This window comes from Ctenocephalides felis, unplaced genomic scaffold (genome assembly GCF_003426905.1).
Source record: "Ctenocephalides felis isolate EL2017-DRISC unplaced genomic scaffold, ASM342690v1 CF-g0.4_SCAFFOLD_03572, whole genome shotgun sequence".
In the NCBI taxonomy this organism is placed as follows: Eukaryota; Metazoa; Arthropoda; class Insecta; order Siphonaptera; family Pulicidae; genus Ctenocephalides; species Ctenocephalides felis.
In genome coordinates this window covers 46,601,194-46,622,711 of record NW_020539726.1, presented here as the reverse complement: position 1 = coordinate 46,622,711, position 21,518 = coordinate 46,601,194, and the positions used below count along the sequence as shown (strand labels likewise).

General features: G+C 28.9%; 2 protein-coding genes across 2 annotated transcripts; both read left to right on the top strand.

Annotated features, from left to right (window-relative positions):
• Positions 1-6,684: 6,684 nt before the first annotated feature.
• Positions 6,685-9,101, top strand: LOC113388610 (guanine nucleotide-binding protein-like 1). The gene is made up of 11 exons (XM_026625973.1): positions 6,685-6,708; positions 6,787-6,978; positions 7,041-7,172; positions 7,215-7,357; positions 7,431-7,565; positions 7,629-7,839; positions 7,903-8,213; positions 8,271-8,467; positions 8,533-8,750; positions 8,821-8,964; positions 9,025-9,101. The coding sequence occupies exons 2-11, from the start codon at positions 6,900-6,902 to the stop codon at positions 9,099-9,101; spliced, it is 1,647 nt and encodes a 548-aa protein (XP_026481758.1). The 5' UTR covers positions 6,685-6,708; positions 6,787-6,899.
• A 7,512-nt stretch (positions 9,102-16,613) lies between these two features.
• LOC113388609 (zinc carboxypeptidase-like) lies at positions 16,614-21,497 on the top strand. The gene is made up of 7 exons (XM_026625972.1): positions 16,614-16,736; positions 18,834-19,017; positions 19,499-19,676; positions 19,735-19,842; positions 20,097-20,190; positions 20,968-21,139; positions 21,331-21,497. Exons 1-7 carry the CDS (start codon positions 16,614-16,616, stop codon positions 21,495-21,497), a joined length of 1,026 nt encoding a protein of 341 aa, XP_026481757.1.
• Positions 21,498-21,518: the final 21 nt, after the last annotated feature.

Here is a 21,518-nt window from a genome sequence, read left to right as displayed (position 1 = left end):
TTTGTGTTATTGTGAATTTAGGAGTTATAAAGATCTAATAAATTGGGTCCACTCAACTATAATCACCGTTGAACTTGAGTACGTGACGTGATTAATTAACTTATTCTATTTGTACCTTACCTTACAAGTGTTGTTATTGTATAAGTGTCTTGTGTTGTTATTGTATAAGATGTGACATAGCCTTCTGTGCCAGGTGTGCTCCAATTCTCAGATGAGCCCCAGTAACACGAATAACAGCGATGACAAACTCTGGAGCCTCGTGCGCCTAACTTCTTCTCAAATGAAATCTGCGTGCATCCACTCAATTCACCAATAATAAATATTGCTGCTCTATTGTTGAGCTTGAGCGTATTCAATTCTTGTTTTTAACGTGAATAGTTTTGAGTTTCAACCATTTATGAAACTTTTTATCAACTTTCTTCACGGCGAAAAAATCGGCGTCTTTTTATATATATTAGCACTGATTTTATTAATATTATGCGTGATGAAGGACCAAACTTTATGGTATAAAAAGAAACACGCGAAGAAATTATATACAGAATCTATTGAACACAGAAATAATAATTTTACATTTACGAAGACTTGTAGAATAGACGGCGGCTTAGACATTAGACAAAAGTGACAGAACAGATTGTACAAGGCATGCAACATGCAACATGCAACATGCATGCATGTGCAATCCTATCGTAAGACACTCTCCTAGTAGTGGGAGCGGCGCGAAATTTGAATACAAAATTTAATCGTCCAATAATTGATTTTCGTAAAAAAGATCCTTAATATAACGTATCTATCAGGCTTTAATCTAAAAACTCCTTCCGGAACTTTCAATCATTTTTAAAAGATTCCAAATTTTCAAACAAGTTTGTAAAGAATAAATTGGATATAAATCATTTTCAAAGTTCACTTCAAGTGATGTAACTAAACTATACAAAATATTATTTATGACATTTATGATTATCACTCTTAAATTTTCAATTCTATACTGTTACAATAAAAATAATCTCTTTTATTTATATACTTTTATATTTTTACCCTGTTTTGTTGCTGAAAAACCGGAACAAATCCTTCTAGCAATATATATAAATATATAAAGCGAGAGGTTTTTCTTCAGATGGTGAAATAATATAATAAAATTGTTTCTTGGGCATCCATCCAGTAATTAAAAACAGTTTTAAGTTACTCGTAATACAATTTCCAAACTGACAACATGTTCGTTTGGAATAAGCTTTTTTATAATAAAATGTATCATTTATTTTAATTTTACAATTTTTTAAAATTTTCATAACTCGACGTTTTATCAATTTTTTATTTCATATTTATTTTTTTCGTGCAATTGTATGTGTTTTTGTGTTATTTTTCAAAGTTTATTTGTATGCACTGAAGATGGGTCAAATCAAGACCCGAAACGTATGTTCTCTAAATAAAAACATTTTTCATTAAAACTGTTTTTTAATTACTGGATGGATGCCCAAGAAACAATTTTATTATATATATATATATATATATATATATATATATATATCTTATATATAAGTGGAGCTCTAGATGAAATAATCCGCTAAAACTCGAAAACGGCTAAACTTTACATTTTTAATGGGCACAACTAGTGTAACCGCCTAAAAAAGGTGATTTTTGGGAATTTATATTAAAAAAATACTTTATCAATCATTTCAAATTTCAGGAATATATTTACACATGTTTTAAGAATACATAGTAAATTTTTGAAGAAAAAAATTAAATATTTTTTAAGTTATAGTCGATCTCCAACGACGCGACAAAAAGGTCCTTCACTGCTGCAGTAATTTCGGCCATCTACGTGGATGACATTTAAAAAAAATCTCATTAACTAGATAATATTGTCTGTAAAATGACCTACAAAAAAAAGAAAAATTACGTAAGATTTCTATTCCTATTTTTAACAAAATAAGTAAAATCAAAATGCTGTTTTAATAAATATAAATAACAAAAAAAAACAGAATTGAAAGTTTTACTACTTTAGAACATTTTGAATTAATTTGCTATATTAGAAATAATTTAGATGATAAAATTATACTGACGTCTTTCATAGATTGATATTTTTTAAACATTTGCTTGATATACAATCCTGTAAAAAAAACTTATTAAAAAATTAAGATGTAATAAAATTGAAAGCTAAGGATAATAAATTAAAAAAAATCGAAGTAAATTCTAGTTCAAGATATTTATTCCTATATTCTATGGGTAAAAAAAATTCTAAATAAATATCCATAGTAAACGAGAAATTAAAATTTAGGATTCTCATTATTGTATCTTGAAATTGTAAATAACATATAGCTTAAGAGTATCATTAATTTTGTAATAGACAATCAATGTAAGGTGAATAAATTTATTTATTAAAAACAAGCTATTTATAAATATAAATATGTATTAAAAATTTGAAATTTGTAAACAACCATTAACACATTTTATAAATTCATACTAAAGTGCATTCTCAATAATTAAATTTTTACAAGATTAGATTAATTAAAAAGGTTCAGAATATACTCTATCATTTATTTTGGCATACCGGTTACTATGGCAAATAACTTTTTCTTAGGACTAATCTCAGCATAAGAAAACAAGCAAATTATTAAACTAACTTTTGAATAAGTTTCAATTTAAATTTGCATTTAAATAATTAAATCATCAGTAACTATTCAATAATTATGTGATGAAGCAATATGCAGCAATGGAACGCTGATATTTTTATGGTATCGAACCAATATTTTATGACAAAATATTGCAAAATCGATAATATCATATTATTATGGATTATAATATTATGTCCAATTATAATATTCCTATTAGTAATAGTAACATATGTTACAAGTACTAAAAATCAGGTTAGTTCTATATTAGTAAAATAAAAATTCAAAATAAAAAATGAGGGAAAAAATACAATTGGACATAATAGTATAATCCATAATAATGATATTATCCAAACCATACATTTGTTCAAAACGTAATATAGTTTAGAAAAAATTTAAATTATTTATTAAATAATAATTTTACCTGAAAAAATTTGAAGATTTTCAGATTGAAAAACAAAGATTTTCATTACACATTTATATATTAATTAAATATAATTAATAAAATAATTAAATTGATAATTATTATACTTATAGCTAACAATAAGATGCAACTATTTTCCACACCACCCAGGAGGTATAGTTGCCAGGCGCGCTTTTTTTAATGTGGTGTCGCCGTACAAATTGAGTACAGCCCTAGTCCACTTACAAAATAACTTAAATTAATTAAGTAAGCTAATTTACTAAGCCTAACTTAAATGATAGGAATATAACATGAAAAATACCCCACGAGATGATTAAATGTATATGAAGATCTTCTTTAGAAAAAAACCGTAGACGATGCAAGAACCTGTTAGAAATTAAATGTAAAATTGTAATGTACTGTGGTAATTTGTAATTAAGAAAAAAAAAAAAAAAAAAAAAAGTATTTACATGATGTACCCCCCTAAGATCCACCATGTAAATACTTTAACTTCATAGGTTCCCAGCACTATGAAGCTTATAGAGGAGTGCACTTATAAAGTTCATAAATTTGTGTATTAAGTATTGTTATATGAATTAATTTTAAATAATTGTGAAAAAACGCAAAATCTATGCGAACTGGAAGGTCCTCGCCGTCTTCCCCACCCATTTTTAAAATAAAAAATAGTGAACTACCAGCCTAATGTATTCTAGCCTAATTTTAACTTAATAATATATCCATGTGTACGTCTTCCAATTTTGTAGGCAATTTTCTGGTTGGTTCTAATCTTGTATGTATCTTCATCTCGTATGGATCTTGATCTTGATGTTTCACTGTATGTATCTTGATCTTGAACTATATCTTGATCTTGAATTGTGAATATTAAGGTTTTGCACTGTATATATCATGATATAGCACTGTACACAACACTGTCTGGCACTGTATATGACACGATTTTGCCCAAGATATATCTTATTTATAATATGTATATAAATCCGTTCACGAATCAAATATAAAGAATGAACAACGTAAATGGGGCCCCGATGAAATAATATAGAATATGATTGCAAAAAACTAATATCGTCTTATCTATCTTAGCAAGTAGGATAGATACCATCTTAATATAACAAAATAATATAGAAAATGATCGCAAAAAACTAATATCTTCTGATCTATCTTAGCAAGTAAGATACTCATCTTAACATAACGTTCTCCTGGCGCTTCTGGTGATAAAGTGGTCCATCCTACTTAGTAAAGTGATTTATCTTAGTAAGTAACAAACTTATCTGAATATAACAAACGTTCTCCTGGTCGTGTGCGCTCCTGGTTGCAAAGTGGTCCATCCTACTCTTGTACACTGGTTACCACCAACGTCCTGGTAAACATTCTTCCGTTCTAGTAATAGTAATAGTGTTTTCAGGATCTATTCCTCCGGTAACTTCTGTGTTCAACCTAAAATTAAAATTTTATTTAATTCTATCAAGATTAAAAAGATTTGTATATAGCTCAGAGTTTCGTACCATTTCACGAACATTGCCAAGTTTAACTACTTATAAATTCAGCATTCCTCTACCAGGAGACTCATTGTGCGACCAGTAAAAGTAAAGTTAATTCATGAAATTGTGTTCATTACATTACGACACGAAAAGTAATCAAATTAACTTTTTAAAAAAATATAACTGAATGTTATAAATCTATAAAAAAGTTACTTCTTTCCATGGGCCACTTAGCAAACCAATAAAAGATTAAATTTAATAATAATTATAAAAATAATAGCACAAATAATATTAATTATTAAATTAAGTGCATGGGGTTGCGGTGCTTCTGGGAAAAACAACGCAGGGGCCCATACACTCAGGCATATAAAACAAAAATTAATCAATTAAATTAAATTTAAATGTGAAACCCGACTACTTGGACCTGCCGTGGGGGGTAGGCGGCAGGAACGTAGCTTCAAACGCGCAATTTTCATCATAATACGTTCGTTCGTTTTTCGAAAATTAAAAAAAAAGTGTGTACCATGTACTCGAAATAACGCAAAATGGTAAATGAAAAATTACTTTTATAACTATATCAAATAAACTAAGTTACAATTAATATCAAAAAAAGTTTAATGCACAATGAGGCTCCGAAGTTATTATCACTGCACATAGCACTGGTGGCACTGTAGAAAATCTGAAAAGAAACGAACTACATTAAAAATTGATTAAGCAACTACATTAAATAATTATAACAAGTCAATTGCAAATAATTCCGACATAAGTTCAAATATAAATTTTAATGTTGTAATAGTTTTCTAATTCTAATCTTTTTTTCATTATTATTGACTTTGTAGTCAAATATATTAGCCATTTTCAATTAAAATGATTTTGTACAATTATTATGCAATATTCATAGTTTAATGTTATAAGACTTAAATTTATACATATACTGCATTAGTTCTTATTTCTATTTTTAATTTAATAATTCAATATTTAAATCAAAATGTATATTCAAATAAATTATATAAAATTGAATTTTATGTCATAAAATCATACCTAAACTCTACAGTTGGAATTATTTATATTTATATAATATAAAATATATACAATATACATTAGATATATATATATATATATATATATATATATATATATATATGTACTTGCGCTTTCATTGATTATTTTATTTTTATTGATATATAATTAAAAAAAAAAATGAAAACCGTTTTTATTTATATTATTGGATTTACACTATTTTCTATATTTTAATATAATTTTGGCCGAAGTGTTATTTCAAAACCATTACATCAACTCTTTGGCAAAAATTATTTGGAAATAGAAAAAATAACATAAATCGATTTATATAAATAATGAACAGTTTCCATTTTTTTATTTATAATTCACTAAATAAAATTAAAAATATCAAAACACAAGCAAACACTATGCATAAATCATATATTCAAAAAACTACTTGAAAAAGTTTTGGAATAATATTAATTATTATAATTGACTTACCATTCAGTGTAGTATCACCACGAGGTCCCAACACAAAATGAGTTAACATGGTTTCTGCGCAAGCTTTTATGGGGGCAAAAAGGCGCCAAAACAATATAAATCGTTACCCGTTAATAGCTATACTCGCTTATGTCGTTACCAACATATTCAAAATCAAATTCAAATTCAAATCTTATATTTTTGTCATAGTGTTTGTTTTGGTTGTTATCTTATCAATAAATAGTTTTGGGTATTAGGCAATTGATAGCGCTAGTGTTGGCAAAATCACAGATAACCTGTCATTGTTTATTTACATTTGGATTTTGAAGAAAATAAACAAATAAATTCAGTGTTAAAAGAATTTGAATATCTTTTAGAAAGATCATAGTGATTATATGGATACATATACCTAATTTTAATTAAGTCATAATTTAGTACATTAATATAAAGTGAATCTCTGGGAATCTGTGTATGTTATTTGTCAAATTAATTACTCAATGTCTATCTATGTAGACAGATTGTAATTATAGAAAAATAAAAAAAAAAAAATTGTGTACTTGGAAAATTATAACATTAAAGATGAAATTAAATTTTGATTCATGTTCTATTATACATGTATATATACCTAACATTATGTATGCATTTAAACGTGACATATGCTAAATAACATGTACATTAATTATTTATTCTATTTGTAACCTGAGAGAACAGTTTTGACACAAATATGGTACACAAATATGTCAAATAACTAACCTAAAAAAATGTAAAATATAAATATAATAGAAGATACATTTTTCGTAAAAGCTTTACAGGACTTATATTAAATGATACGTATTAACAATCTAGTTACTACGTGTTACTGCAAGCAAGCGTTGAGTTAAATATAATTGTTTCCAAATTATATTACGTTTTAAAATGCCTCAAGGTAGAAGAAAAGTACCATTTAGCGGCAAAGCTAAAAAATTGCAACTACAAATGAAACGACAAGGCCAAAGTATATGAACATATTTTACCCTCGATTCTAGAACATATTAACAACATTTTTTACCAATTTAGCCTCAAAATCTTCTGTTCTACTGAAAACAACACAAAGCCAAAGCGAGGATGATTCAAATTGTCAAAAAATTGATTTCCACGCTTCTCAAAATAACAGAAACACAAGCAGATATGCGTTGAAGTTCAACAAGAGTCTGATGCTGAGTTAAAGAAGCAAAAAGAATTTCGGAAGAGCTGCTCTGGAAATAAGAGATCATAAAGCTTTGGAAATCGAAGAACACGATTATTTTAAGAACTTGGATTTTCCTAAAAGACCACCTTGGAACTACAATATGAGCTTAGAAGAAATACAGAAAAGTGAACACAGATATTTCACAGTAGATATTGCAACTTCATTGTCGGCAAATTTTAATTCTATATCATTTGCTTAAAATTGATGATTCATTTCAGGAGTATGTTACCGAGTTGGAAAAGAGCCATGAAAATTTAAGTTACTTTGAATTAAACTTGGAAACTTGGCGTCAACTTTGGAGAGTGCTAGAAATGTCTGATATTATATTAACAATTACTGATATCAGATATCCCGTAAGTGCACATGAATTCATTCATAAACTTTGGATTAAATATGTTAATACGGTTTTATTCTAGTCACTGATGTTTCCTCCATATTTATATGAATATGTAACAAAGGAGCTAAAAAAGCAAATGATATTTATACTGAACAAAGTAGATTTGGTCCCTGCTCCGTTAGTTTGCGCATGGTACAACCATTTCAAAGACAAGTACCCTGAAATGCATATATTGCTGTTTACGTCTTATCCGGGTTATAATGTTGTCAGAGGTTCAGCTAAAAAAACTGGTGCGTACCCCCAAAACCAATCAATATTGATTTGTATATTATAAATTCTTCATCATCGTTCAGGTTTGAAATCCCGTAAGCTCAAAGGCAGGCCCCAAATGTCGACAGAAGGTGCTGAGTGCTTGTTGGCAGCTTGCAAAACAATTGTTAAAGATGCTGTCGATTTATCAAGTTGGGAACAAAAAATTAAAGAAGAAAAGAATTCTTCAAGCAACTCCGAAGAGCTAGAAATAGAAACGGTGATAAATCAACAGACCCAAGACACTGCTTTTGTTGAGCATGAGCTGTACAAGAATGGTATTTTAACTATAGGCTGTATCGGTCAACCGAATGTTGGAAAATCATCTTTGATGAATGCATTGATGGGCAAAAAGGTAAATAATAATAATATATCACCTATTTACACTTGTAATTGCATAATTTTGTTTTAGGTAGTGAGTGTCTCAAAGACTCCGGGGCACACTAAACATTTTCAAACAATTTTTCTGACAGATACTGTCAGACTTTGCGATTGTCCAGGTTTAGTGTTCCCTTCGTTGGTTCCACGATACATTCAGGTGCTTATGGGGTCATATCCGATTTCTCAATTGCGTGAAACGTTTAGCACTTTGAGATTTGTTGCAGAAAGGTATAATAGAAAAATAGTTTAGTATATATCAGAATATAGCAAACTGTCAAGCAACAACTTTTTAGGTTAGATTTACCTAAATTATTGCATTTAATTCACCCCGATGGAGACGAGGAATGGTCTCCTTACAACATTTGTGAAGCATGGGCTATTAAACGAGGATTCCTGACAGCACGTGCTGCAAGACCTGATATTCATCGAGCTGGTATCAATTTGTTGCAGATGTGTTTAAGCGGTGTTATTTGTTTGAAGCTAAAGCCACCACATTATGAAGAAATGAAAGGTAATAGAATAGGAGAATTTACAATTCACAAGTAATAGACTTAATTAACATTCACAATCTATTTACCCAGGGCAATGGGAAGTCCACAAAGATTTGCCAGAAATACATAAAATTCAAGCAAGAACGAACCAGCCAGAAGTTGATGACGAAATTGACTTTGAAGACTTTTCTGAAGACGATGAGGTCAACGATGAAACCAAAACCATACCCAAAGGTTAATATGATGATCTTGTAAATCGGTTAGATAAAAATTAATTATTGTGTTGTATTTTAGATCAAAATGCCGATGAAGACAGCTCTGATTCGGAACTTCCTGCTATTCAAAATAAATTTGCAGCTTTAATGGACTGATTTAATAATGGACTTTAATGTATATGTATTTGAATATTGAATTTGTTGATTTATTATAGATATTTATTTGTAAATATATATATTTTTTGAGCAAAAAAATCAAATAAACATTTCATACTAATTTTGGAAATGAACAAATTCTATCTAATACATTTCAAATATTTAAAAAAAAAATCATTAATAATAATCATCCAACAGCAGAATTGACTAACAAAATTGAATGAAATTTGTTCATTTTGAATTATGATGTGGAAAAATGCTTTCATTTGCTTTCCAATAATGATCTTAATTTAGTTTACTTTGTTTAATTTTAGTTTTGGATTAAAACAGCAAATTGGACTGAATTTTTCTAGAACTTCACCAATTTGTTCAATTTATTGGTATAAAACGCCATTTTGTCGCACTTCCATGCAATTTGTATAACAAAAGATTAAAAAAAAGGACAATTGTACTTAAAAATATTCTTTTAACTTCTTGAAGTAAAAGTCTATTTTATAACAAATCCGATATGCTAATTTTATGTTATCTCGACGTTCCAAGTCATTATGTATCGTTTGACACATAAATTGAAAAAAGTATGTGTTTGTGCCAAAATTTGACTTTTTGTTTACGTTTTCTCAAAGAACGGTTGAACCGATTTAAAAAAAATCAATTGCTATTTGACAATATTCGATAAGGACAATTTTATGTTATCTCGACGTTCCAAGTCATTCTGTATCGTTTGACACTTAAAATGAAAAAAGTATGTGTTTGTGCCGAAATTTGACTTTTTGTTTACGTTTTCTCAAAGAACGGTTGAACCGATTTAAAAAAAATCAATTGCTATTTGACAATATTCGATAAGGACAATTTTATGTTATCTCGACGTTCCAAGTCATTCTGTATCGTTTGACACTTAAAATGAAAAAAGTATGTGTTTGTGCCGAAATTTGACTTTTTGTTTACGTTTTCTCAAAGAAAGGCCAAACCGATTTTAAACAAATCAATTGATATTTGACAATATTTGATAAGGACAATTTTATGTTATCTCGACGTTCCAAGTCATTCTGTATCGTTTGACACTTAAAATGAAAAAAGTATGCGTTCGTGCCGAAATTTGACTTACGATTTCTCTAAGAACGGCCGCACCGATTTAAAAAAAATCAATTGTTATTTGATAATATTCGATAAGTACATATATTGACTAGTTTTGTGTGATGATCGGCCGAGCCGTTTCTTTAAAACTAGCAGATAAGTGCTAAATTCTTTGTCCATGTTTTTGCAAAAAAATCCTGAAGCGATTTTGAAGCAAAAACTCATTTAGATCGTTTCTTCGCAATTAAAAGTTAATTTTTGGGTTCTAATAAAACTTACCTTGGCATATATGCCAAAGGTCTTTATAAAGAAATATTGGAGGCCTACGAAAAGCTGTTCATTTAAAAAAATTTAAAGTAATAGGCCGAGCTTTTTTGATACAAGCGTGTGTTTGTACAGTATAATTACATATAAGTTAAAATGAAACTTTACCTTTACTTTAGAATTTATTGAACATTACTACCAAATAACTAACTGTTTATTTCAATTATTCATTTTCCTACATGTCATCGACTTGTAATTACAATAATTTGTAATTTTATAAATAAACGACGCCATGCGTAAAAAATGGCACAAAAGCGTAATGGGTCATTTATTGGAACAAATAAAAATGAAAATGTATAAAATATATAGACATATATTGTTTAGAACAACATTAATAATTGTGTCATATACGATATTAGAAAATTCTAACTGTAAAATCGACATGAATTGATTTTAACGATAAAACAGTACAATTTTATATCGAGATTAGTATTTGAGGAAAGTTCGACAGTTGAATGTCGTAATTTGGTACACTAAAAAATAAGTTAATTAAATAAGATAATTGTTCATTAATAATAATCAGTTATGTTAGGAATTATATTTTCTTTACATTTAAATAAATAAAAATAAAAGTGCAAGTGTTACTAAATATACAAATCATAATTAATTAAAGTGGAGTGCAAGTAGAAATCGCACACCGAGGTATTTCTATTAAAACAAACATTAATTTTGATTTTAAGGTTTTTCCAGCCGAAATTAATTTCATAAAATAATCAATTTTAATATTTATCGTTGATAAATGCAAGCTAAAAATAACAAACTCAAAATCTGTAAAAGTATGTCTCTATTTAATTGCAAAGTGCGTGCAAAGTATTTAGAGTAGTTTGTTCAAGAATTTGTTATTATTTCAAAATTTTCTAAGAAATATGATCAATTTTAGTATTTTCCAACACAGTATAGGCATTAGAGAGTGACATACTCAAATTACAGTATTCCAGTGCATATAGTATAATTATAAATAATTTGTTAAACTGCAAATTATCACGAGTGCCAATGTTTTTGAGGGTACATTGTTCAAGTATTTCTAAATATTTTAAAATTTTCTGAGAAAACTTATTGATTTCAGTATTTTTTATCATAGTATTTATATTGGAAAGTATCATACTGCAGTTTCAAAATTCTAGTATGATTATTGTATTTTTAAAAATTAGTCAAACTACTAGATGTTCTAAATAATTGGACTATATATTTTGAGTACTTTGTTCGAGTTCATCTTAATATTTTGAAATTTTCCAAGAAAACTCATCCATTTTAGTACTTTTTGTCATAGTAGAAGTCTCGAAGAGTAACATACTCAAATTACAGCAATCCAGTTTTAATAGTATTATTTTGAAAAATAGTCAATCTGCAGAATATTTTAAATTAGAATGTCATAAATTGAGTATTTACTCTAGTATTTCTTAATATTTTGAAATTTTCCACTAAAATTTATCATTATTAGTATTTACACAAAATGTATAGTACGACACTAATTAATAACATTTTTTATTTCAAATATTTTTTAAAATTACACTATTTATACTAGCATGCTGGAATTTGAGTATGTCACTTCTTAGTGCATCTACTAAAACAACAAATACTAAAATAGATATGTTTTCTTGGAAAATTTCAAAATATCAACAATTACTCACACCAAGTACCCAGAAATACCTATAACTTATTTATAATATTTTTAGGCACGGCAATTAATTTTCCGATGATGAAGTTGATATATTTTTGCACCAATTTACTTCTGCTGATGCAAATAATTAAATCGAATGCCAACATTGAAAAAAACTTTACGTATTCGATAAAGTACACCAATGACGAACAAAACAGCAACTCGTCAATAGAAAATCGTGGATTTATTACCGATTATTTAGTTAATCCAGTAACTAACCTTTTTAGTGGGATTTATGCAGGTGGAACAAAAGTAAACAAGGTAATTTACAAAGAATAGTGAACTAGTTGTAAGTGGTATTTGCCTTAAGATAAATTGCACAAACTTGATAAATATTACTAGAATACAGATAATGAATATTATGTCCTAATTATAGCATAGCTGTAAATTTTGCTAGATTTTTGTTTATAAGACAATTCCTCAAATTAATTTTTTTATTATAAAATATAATTAAAAACGAGCAGGAAAATCGTTTTCCTCTCTTCGAGCTCTTTTCAATGATATGTCACATGAAATGTTGCTCGAGATTTGCCTATCGGCAAGTTGCTATTCTATTCGCTTAATAAATACACAGTGTATGTCTCAAGTGAGCGACCTTTCATTTGTTATTTAAGCAAGTGTAAATAATCGACTTAATCAAAATAGAACTGATATTTAGCAAATTTTGGGACAAAATTGTGTCATTGATAACACAAATAACCTAAATTTATGCTTTAAATAAAAACGGGACTCTACTACATGCAAAGTCTTTCCTTTCTTTACAAAAATGAACTACTATCATATATAATAATCATTGTCATATAATATAACTTATATTTTACAACACATATAGAAATCGTTATTTTTAACTCAATTTGTGCGTTAATAACAAAAAACAACAGCAACTTGCCTCAAGGCAAATCTCTAACAACATTTTGCATGTGACATATCATTGAAAAGGGCTCGAAGAGAAGAATACGAATTTAGTATTTGCTTTCATTAATACTTCATTACAAATTCAAAATATGAATTATTATTAAACTGAATTTGTGACTAAACTAAGCACATTTAGCATGCGAATATAATTCGAAAAGAGGATCACAAATTTATAATTGTTTTTATTTGACACGTCACACGTCACAACAGCAACTTGCCAGTAGGCAAATCCCAGACAACATTTTGCTTGTGACATATCAATGAAAAGGGCTCGAAGAGAGCAATACGAATCTAGTACTAGTTTTCATTTATACTTCACAACAAAATTATTATTTTTCTTAAGACTAATGCCACTCACACCTAGTACTTTTTTATTTTTTTAGGACAACCAATATGTTCAAACAACCACAACAACACGTCGCCCCTACATTTTGGCCTACAATCCCTTCTATTACAATTTGAACCATAATTACGACTTGTCTAAAAGTGATGAAAGTGATGAAGAAACTTCTTCTGATGAAGATGACGATGTTAATGCAAGTGAAGAGGAACAAGTCAGCGGAGAAGAGTCCTTCAGTCAAGAATCGGAAAGTCAATATGAAAGCAGTGTCGAAGTAACAGTAAGGGATATCCGTTTTTGTCATTCCCATAAGGTTGAGAAGAATAGCAAAAATTGTATTAAATTGTCTGAATATGTTGTATATGGTATGAATATGTTGTAAATGTCTGAAAATATTGTAAAAAGTCTCAAAAAAAGTGAAGCTTTCGTAAGAAATATAAAAACATAGAACACAAAGTCTGTATCAAAAAAACACTTTGCGTCCCCTAAAAATGTACGATTACGAATATTCATATCAAAGTTGTTCAAAATTTTTCTTACGACAATCGTTTTATTTCAGCAACCACCCTTAAAAAAGCCGAATACACCCACAAGACGACCAAATCGTCCAAATTTCAGCACGAGGCGTCCAAATTATGGCCAAAACGATAAATATGACAATTCCAACACACATCGGCCTTCTGCAAGTTCAGACTTTGACACCATAAATTTAAGCACAAGTTTCAATCCGTACCAGCAAAAACCAAACAAGCACCAATACCACAATATAAATTACCACAACAGTCAAGAATCGGATTTCGAGTCCATTCAAGACTTCCAGAATAATCGGAGACCTCAAAATAGACCACAAAATTGGAACCATCAGAATAACGACTGGGCTCACCAAAGTTCTAATAACAAGCCGCAGAATTCTAGACCTCAAAATCCAAGACCACAAAATCCAAGACCTCAAAATCCAACAACAAGTTCTAAGCCGGCAACAACATCATCGGAAAGTAGTGAAGAACAAGATGACTCTAATATTTTTGAACAAATGGAAAGCATGGTCGAAACTGTGATTTCTGACTTTAGTGATGCATTTTTGACTAGAGAAGAAAATTTGGAAAATACCAAGAAAAACTTAACGCAAGCACAGATGAAAGATGGTGTAAATATACCCCAATCTAGGAAAAGACTCAGTGCAGTAAAAAATCCAACAAAACAGGGTTTAATAGGTGATTTGGAGACCCAAAATTTGACGCTAGTGAAACGCCAAACGGGCAAAATATCTGTGATGGATTCCAAAAGCAAAAACACACTTACTAAAGGAAATTTAGAATTTAAATATGAAACAGTATCACGCAAACCAGGCAAACCAGAATTTAAGACCAAAAGTGTACCAAAAACTAGAAAAGCCAGAAGTACTTCTGGGCGTAGTCATAAGCGACAAATGCTCTTTGAAGGATTTTTTGGCGACTACGAAGACGACGACAATACCCAATTTACTGCAGAAACTGAAAACGCACCAGGTAAACCAATTTTAAACACCAAAACCGTAATAATTTCCAATAATTACAAAAAATACATTTACCCAGGTTGGTTCGACACCATTTACGACTTCTCGAAATTGCTAGCACCATCTTACAACGACCTGCTGATACCAAGATGGCTGTACGGACTGTTTTTCGATAAATCAAAGGATAATGGAGATAAGTTGACGCAAAATGTTGTTGCAACTAATAATAATAATAATGATGGGAATATTGTTAGTAATTTGATCGATGACACAACTACTAAACCGTGGTACAGCACAATTTTTAAGCCTGTATCAGAGTATGTCTCGAGTGAGTATTAATATAGAGGTGACAGTATAGATGGTACCACGGGTATCGAAATTACCCAAATTTCATTTGAGACGAAAAAGTCTTGATAAAATTACGTTAAAATATTGAATATTGTTAATATAAGTTTAGATAAATCAATTGGTCAAATTAATTATCTATTTTAATACATTAAATTAAATTTTGCATTCATACGACAAATAAAAAATTACTGGATGACAAAGTTTTTTTTTACATTATTTTCAGACACGTTATCCGCAAATTACCAAGACGAATTCTCCAACAATCTACCAGGAGACGAATTTCTATTAAATCGCTATCGACCTCATAATTCCAAAGAAAAGCGAAAAACTTACGAAGGCTATCAACTTTTGCAGATTTTACCAAAAGGATTCTACGTTCTCGAAATCATGCTCGATTTGTACGACGCTTCGCAGGTCAGTAGAACATTTTTTTTTATAAAAAAATTAAACTTACCATCTTTGTTATTCTTCAGGAGACCAACATCCAGTGGTGGACTGGTAGACCTAAATTAAATAAAATTATAGACGTCCTGGTACCTCCTGAGTTGCTGAACAACTTCAAAATGCATCTGCAACATCAAAATGTAGAATTCGATATTAAAATTAGAGATATGCAGGTAATAATAAACGTAATGATATATATTAAGAAATGTTTGATATAAATTGTAGGCAAAACTCGAACAATATTTTGCATACGACATATCAATTAAAAGGGCTCGAAGAGAGGAATACGAATTAAGTGTTCATTTTTATTTATATTTTATAGCAAAAATTTTAATTTATAAATGTCTCATTTAGCATACACTTCAAGCTGAAAATCCAAGAATGTCGAAAAGGCACAAATCGTCCTTAATGTACACGCAAGGTAAATTCACTTTAAAAAAACATATTTAAACCATTTTTTAAAAATGTTTATTTATACTTTATATTTTCAGGACACCCCTTAACCTGGTACAGATATCACAGATATTTAGACATCGAAAAATATCTAAAATATCTTTCAGTTCGATATCCGAGTTTGATTAAAGTCGAAACTATTGGAAGAAGTTACGAAGGCAGATCTTTGCTAATAGCCAAAGTAATAAATTACTAGTAAATATGTATATACACATAAATCTAATAAAATATTTGTTATTTATTCTAGATATCGAAACCTGCGCAAAAGCTGCACGCTTCCCAAAAGTCGATAACAAATTCGAACAAAGAAAATCGCCACATTGACCCCACCGATATCGATACTGCCGATAATATCGATACCAGCATACAACAATCGAATTCTGATATTTTGCGACAGAAAGATTGGACGATTATATTCGATATAGTGCTGAAAATATCGATAAAGATAGAAAGGGATTGATGGAGGATGATAATAAATATTTCGATCAATTCGAACGCGATGTGTTCGATACTGACATTTTGCAGAGACAAAGGGATCAATATTTTAGAGATATGAGAAGCATAAATGAAGACAATGATAGTGTAAGTATTAATAGATAAGACTATTTAATATTTTTGCCACAAAATTCAATTTGTTAAATTTATGTTTTCTCCAAGTGTCGTTTTTGACGAGCTCTTCAGGCTAAAATGCGTGCACTAGAATCTGACAAATTATGTATGTAGTATATGAATATGTCTACTAAAATGCTATGTACTTGATTTTGCTGCTGTTTTTCCAAAATTTTAAAATATGACAAATTTAGTGATGAAGTACAAATTTAGAGAGTAGATTTAAGAATGCTGTTATAAAGAGCTCTGCAGGCCGTTTTTTTGTTACCACATGGTTGAAATTTGAGTATGTTATTTATTAGAATGTCTATTTTATTGGTATACTTTGATTTATAAATCTTTTCTAACAAAATTTTTAAATATTAATAATTTTATTAACAAAGTTCCTAAAAAATGTCTTAGAATTTAGTAATGAAGTACATAACGAGTATAGATATTAACAATATTTTAAAGAGCTCTATAGGGTGCTTTTTTTTCGCCACAATGTTGAAATTTGAGTACGTTATTTAATATAATGTCTAATTTATTGTAATATATATTAATTTATAAATCTTTACTAACAAAATTCTGAGATGTTAATAATTTTATAAACAAAAATCATGGGAAATGTAAGTCTTTGCGACTAACAATAGTTTAGTCCACTTTTAGAGAAAATTGTAACAATTCATATAGTCGGTTTTGATGAGCTCTTCAGGCTGCACCGTTTGCACAATATTGTTGCAAATTTAGTATGTAATATATAGGATTATTTACTAAAATGTTATGTACTTAATTCGGCAAGTTTTCATCCATAATTTTGAAACATCAACAAAATTGTGAGTGTACAAAATTATGAAATTATAAAATTATATATGTGATAACTTTGAAACCATTCGTTTAATATAATTGGTGTATTTGGCAAATTTATACAAAATTAACTTATCTACAAATTTTTGTAACAGTTAACAACCCTAGAGCAACTATAAAGTTTAAAACGCAGAATGAAATGAAATTTCAATAAAAAAATTTTTTTTACTCTATATGCTCTAACTTCTAAACCAATAGATTTATTTGAATAATGAATTTTACAAAATGCTTTGAAATTAAATCATATATAATTGCCTAATATTAATATGCCCTACAGCAACGCGGTCTATTATAAAACTCATTTGAAAAAATATTAGGTGTACAACTTTGCTTCCGCCATTATTTTGAGGAACTTATATTGCAAAAACGGCAAAAGCAAAGTTGTAATCGCAACCAGTGAAGATGCACTAATTTATTATACAAGCCATAACTTTAAAACCATTTGTTTAATGTAAATCATATATTTGGCAAATTTGGTCAAAATTAATTAATCTACGAACATTTCTAAGGATAAATAGTCCTAGAGCAACTCGGTATATTTTAAAATTGCAATTGAAATGCAACGAATAATTTGAGCTTGTTAGTATACTAGTTTCCAAAGTACAAGTATACTAGTTTCCAAACAAACTTTACTATGTCAAAGATTTTCGTCATACGTTGTGCATGGAAATCTTGCTTTGTAACTTACTATAGCACTTTATTTTTTGGGTGCATTAATTTGCTTTATCTCTTGTAACTTCTGACTTATACAGAATTAATTAATCTATAATATTGTTTAATATCACCAAACCCTACAGCAACTCGGTATACTTTAAAATATTATCTTAAAATATAAATTTAATCTCAGAGCATCAATTGTGCATTTACTTCTGCGATTTTGACAAACTCCTCAAAACAAAGTATTTGATTTAAAGAGTTGTAAATTGAGTATGTATTATATGAGTTTGTGTATTAAAATTCTATGTACCTAATTTGAAAAGTTTTCTTACAAAATTTTGAAATAGAGATAGATTTATAAGCAAGGGCATAAAATTTTCTTAGAAAAAATATTCTATGCGTCGCTTTTGAAGAGCTCTTTAGACTTCACCGTTTGAACTACAGTATTGCAAATTGAGTATATAGTACACAAATATGTCTACTGAAATGCAATGTACTTAATTCGCCAAGTTTTCGGACAATATTGTGAAATATACATATATTTAACAAATTTTGTCCAATTTTCAGATTCTAAGAATGCAAAGAATTCCAACAAAATACAGTTATATGCCCAGCAAATATTATAGGCCTAAGAAAAAGGTGCAAAAACCTGGAATATTAATCTTGGCCAATATTCACGGAAACGAATGGATTTCCAATTCGGTTGCCTTGTGGTTTATAAAGTCTTTGGTGGAAGGTCATGTCGAAAATGGTAAGATAAAAACGAATTTTATGTTTACAGTCAATCTGAATCGTTTGACAGTGAAATGGGAAAAAGTATCTGTGTTTGCTTACAGCTAGTTTATTTTAAATTCGGTCAGTGATATTTTTATATCATGAGACTTTATTTTGATTTTGCAAATTGTCATGTCAACTTTTTGTCAGTAGAGTTTTTCATTCTAGATTTGATTTAGTTGTTAGTAGTGTTCATATTTACCATTCACACCCAAATTTTGTTCATAAAACTAATTAAATACATTTGTACTACAAATATTTACATAACGCTTACCATGCGTATCCCAGCCTAAGTGAAAATGTATGAAAAAGCGTCGAGTTAGGTTCGGACGACATGGTAAGCACTCGTGATTTTTTTTAGAATTTAATTGATTAAGTCAATTATTTACAAAGTTTATGCAACTTGCCTTCATAAATTAACATTTACACCTAGTTTTTATTAAAAATATCTTTCTCAGGCATTCCAAGAGACATGGATATGTTGGAAAAATGCGACTGGTATATAATGCCGGTGGTAAATCCTGATGGCTACGAATATTCACATTCCAAGGACAGATTTTGGACAAAATCCAAATCTTTGTACAACATAAATGACGATAAGAGTTCCAGTTGGAATTTAGAAAAATTAATTGGATGGTAATAAAGCATTTGACTGTATTTAAGAATTCTCAGTCAATATTTATTTTATTTGAAGGAATTTTTATCCGTGGTTAAAACAATCACCGGAGAAATCTTCGACGGAAAAATGCATCGGAGTCGATTTGGAGCATAATTTTGGGTTGAACGTTGAAGGAACAAATAGGTATGTAAATAAAATTTAAAATAAGTATTAAATTAATTGCATCATTAAATTATTTATTATTTTATCTTAAGTTTAAACTTTATAAAATAATTATTTCAAGATCAATTTTCATAAAAACTGATGTTCAATTTCAAGTCCAATGATGAATTTTGTGGTAAAATATTCAATAAAATAGAATTAGATTAGAAAAATAAGTTAATTCCTAAAAATGTATCGTGGTATTAATTATTTATTTATTTTTTGTTACATTTTAGATGTTCAGATACATACAGCGGTCCAAATATTTTTTCTGAACCAGAAACAAAGGCCATCGCCCAATTTATGGCCAAACGTAAAAACAAGATCAAGGTAAATATATAAAAAATAAATTACTTTCCATTTTGTTACAATTATTTTCTAAAATTTAGATGTCAAAATTTTAAAATCCTTTCACCACGAGATTAATAGCAATTTGCCATTAAGCAATTCTCGAATAAAATTTTGCATGTGACATATCAATGAAAAGGGCTCAAAACGAGCGACAAACATTTAATATTTGTTTTTTACTATTTTTTTTAGTGTTAGTATTAGTATTTTTAGTATTTAATTTAGTATTTAAATATATAAATATTGAACTAGCAACTTGCCAATAGGCATATCTCAATTATTATGTGATATATCAATTAATAGGTCTCAAAAAGTGGAATACAAATTTAGTACTTATTTTGTTTTATATTTTGTGACAAATCTAAAAATGAGTACTATTATTTAACTAAATTTGTGGCTTAAAAATAGCAACTTGCCTGAAGGCAAATCTCAAACAGCATTTTGTATGTGGCATATCATTGAAGAGCTCGAAAAGAGCAATACGAATTTAGTATTTGTTTCTATTTATACTGTAATACCTAAAAGTTTATACTAATATTGACACAACTTAAAAGTGTAATGTGCAACTTGTCAGTAGGCAAATCTTGAACACTATTTTGCATAAGATATATTAATGAAAAGGGCTCGAAGAGAGGAATATGAATTTAGTACTTGTTTATTATATGTTATAACAAAAAGTTTTGTCTATTATATTCTAGCAAAATTTGCAAGGAGCAAAGTTAACAATATTTTTTCTTACTAGATTTTTATATCCCTAAGGGCCTCGGCCAAACTTGGGCCACATTCGACAAAAACCAAGGCAATTCAAACAACCAATTCGGATTCGAATCCAATTTAAATTCGGATGCAATGAGGTTAGCCGGAATTGCTCTAAGGAGCGTTGAACAAGTTCAACAGACGAAATATAAGAGTGAATTAATACATTCCAGAGGTAAAAAACAAAAATTTAAATTTTGAAGTATAACTCAAGCGATTCGATCATTTTCTAGTAGCAATTTTACATAACTGTTCCTTTCACTTTCCATCACTTTTTATTCATCCCTATTCTTTTCTCTTTATTTTTCAAGTTTTATTAGTTTTTTAAATTGATAATTAATTAATTACTGATTAATTTTATTTCAGGTTCATCATTGGAGTACGCAAGTGACATTTTGTCAATACCATATGTTTACCAGATAAATTTGGCAGACGGATACCACCAAAATGGGTACCTGTTGCCATCTCAAAAAATTAAATCGACGAGCATCGAAATTTGGCAAGGGGTTAAGGCTTTGGCCAAAAATTTATAGATTTAAAAATAACATAATTAT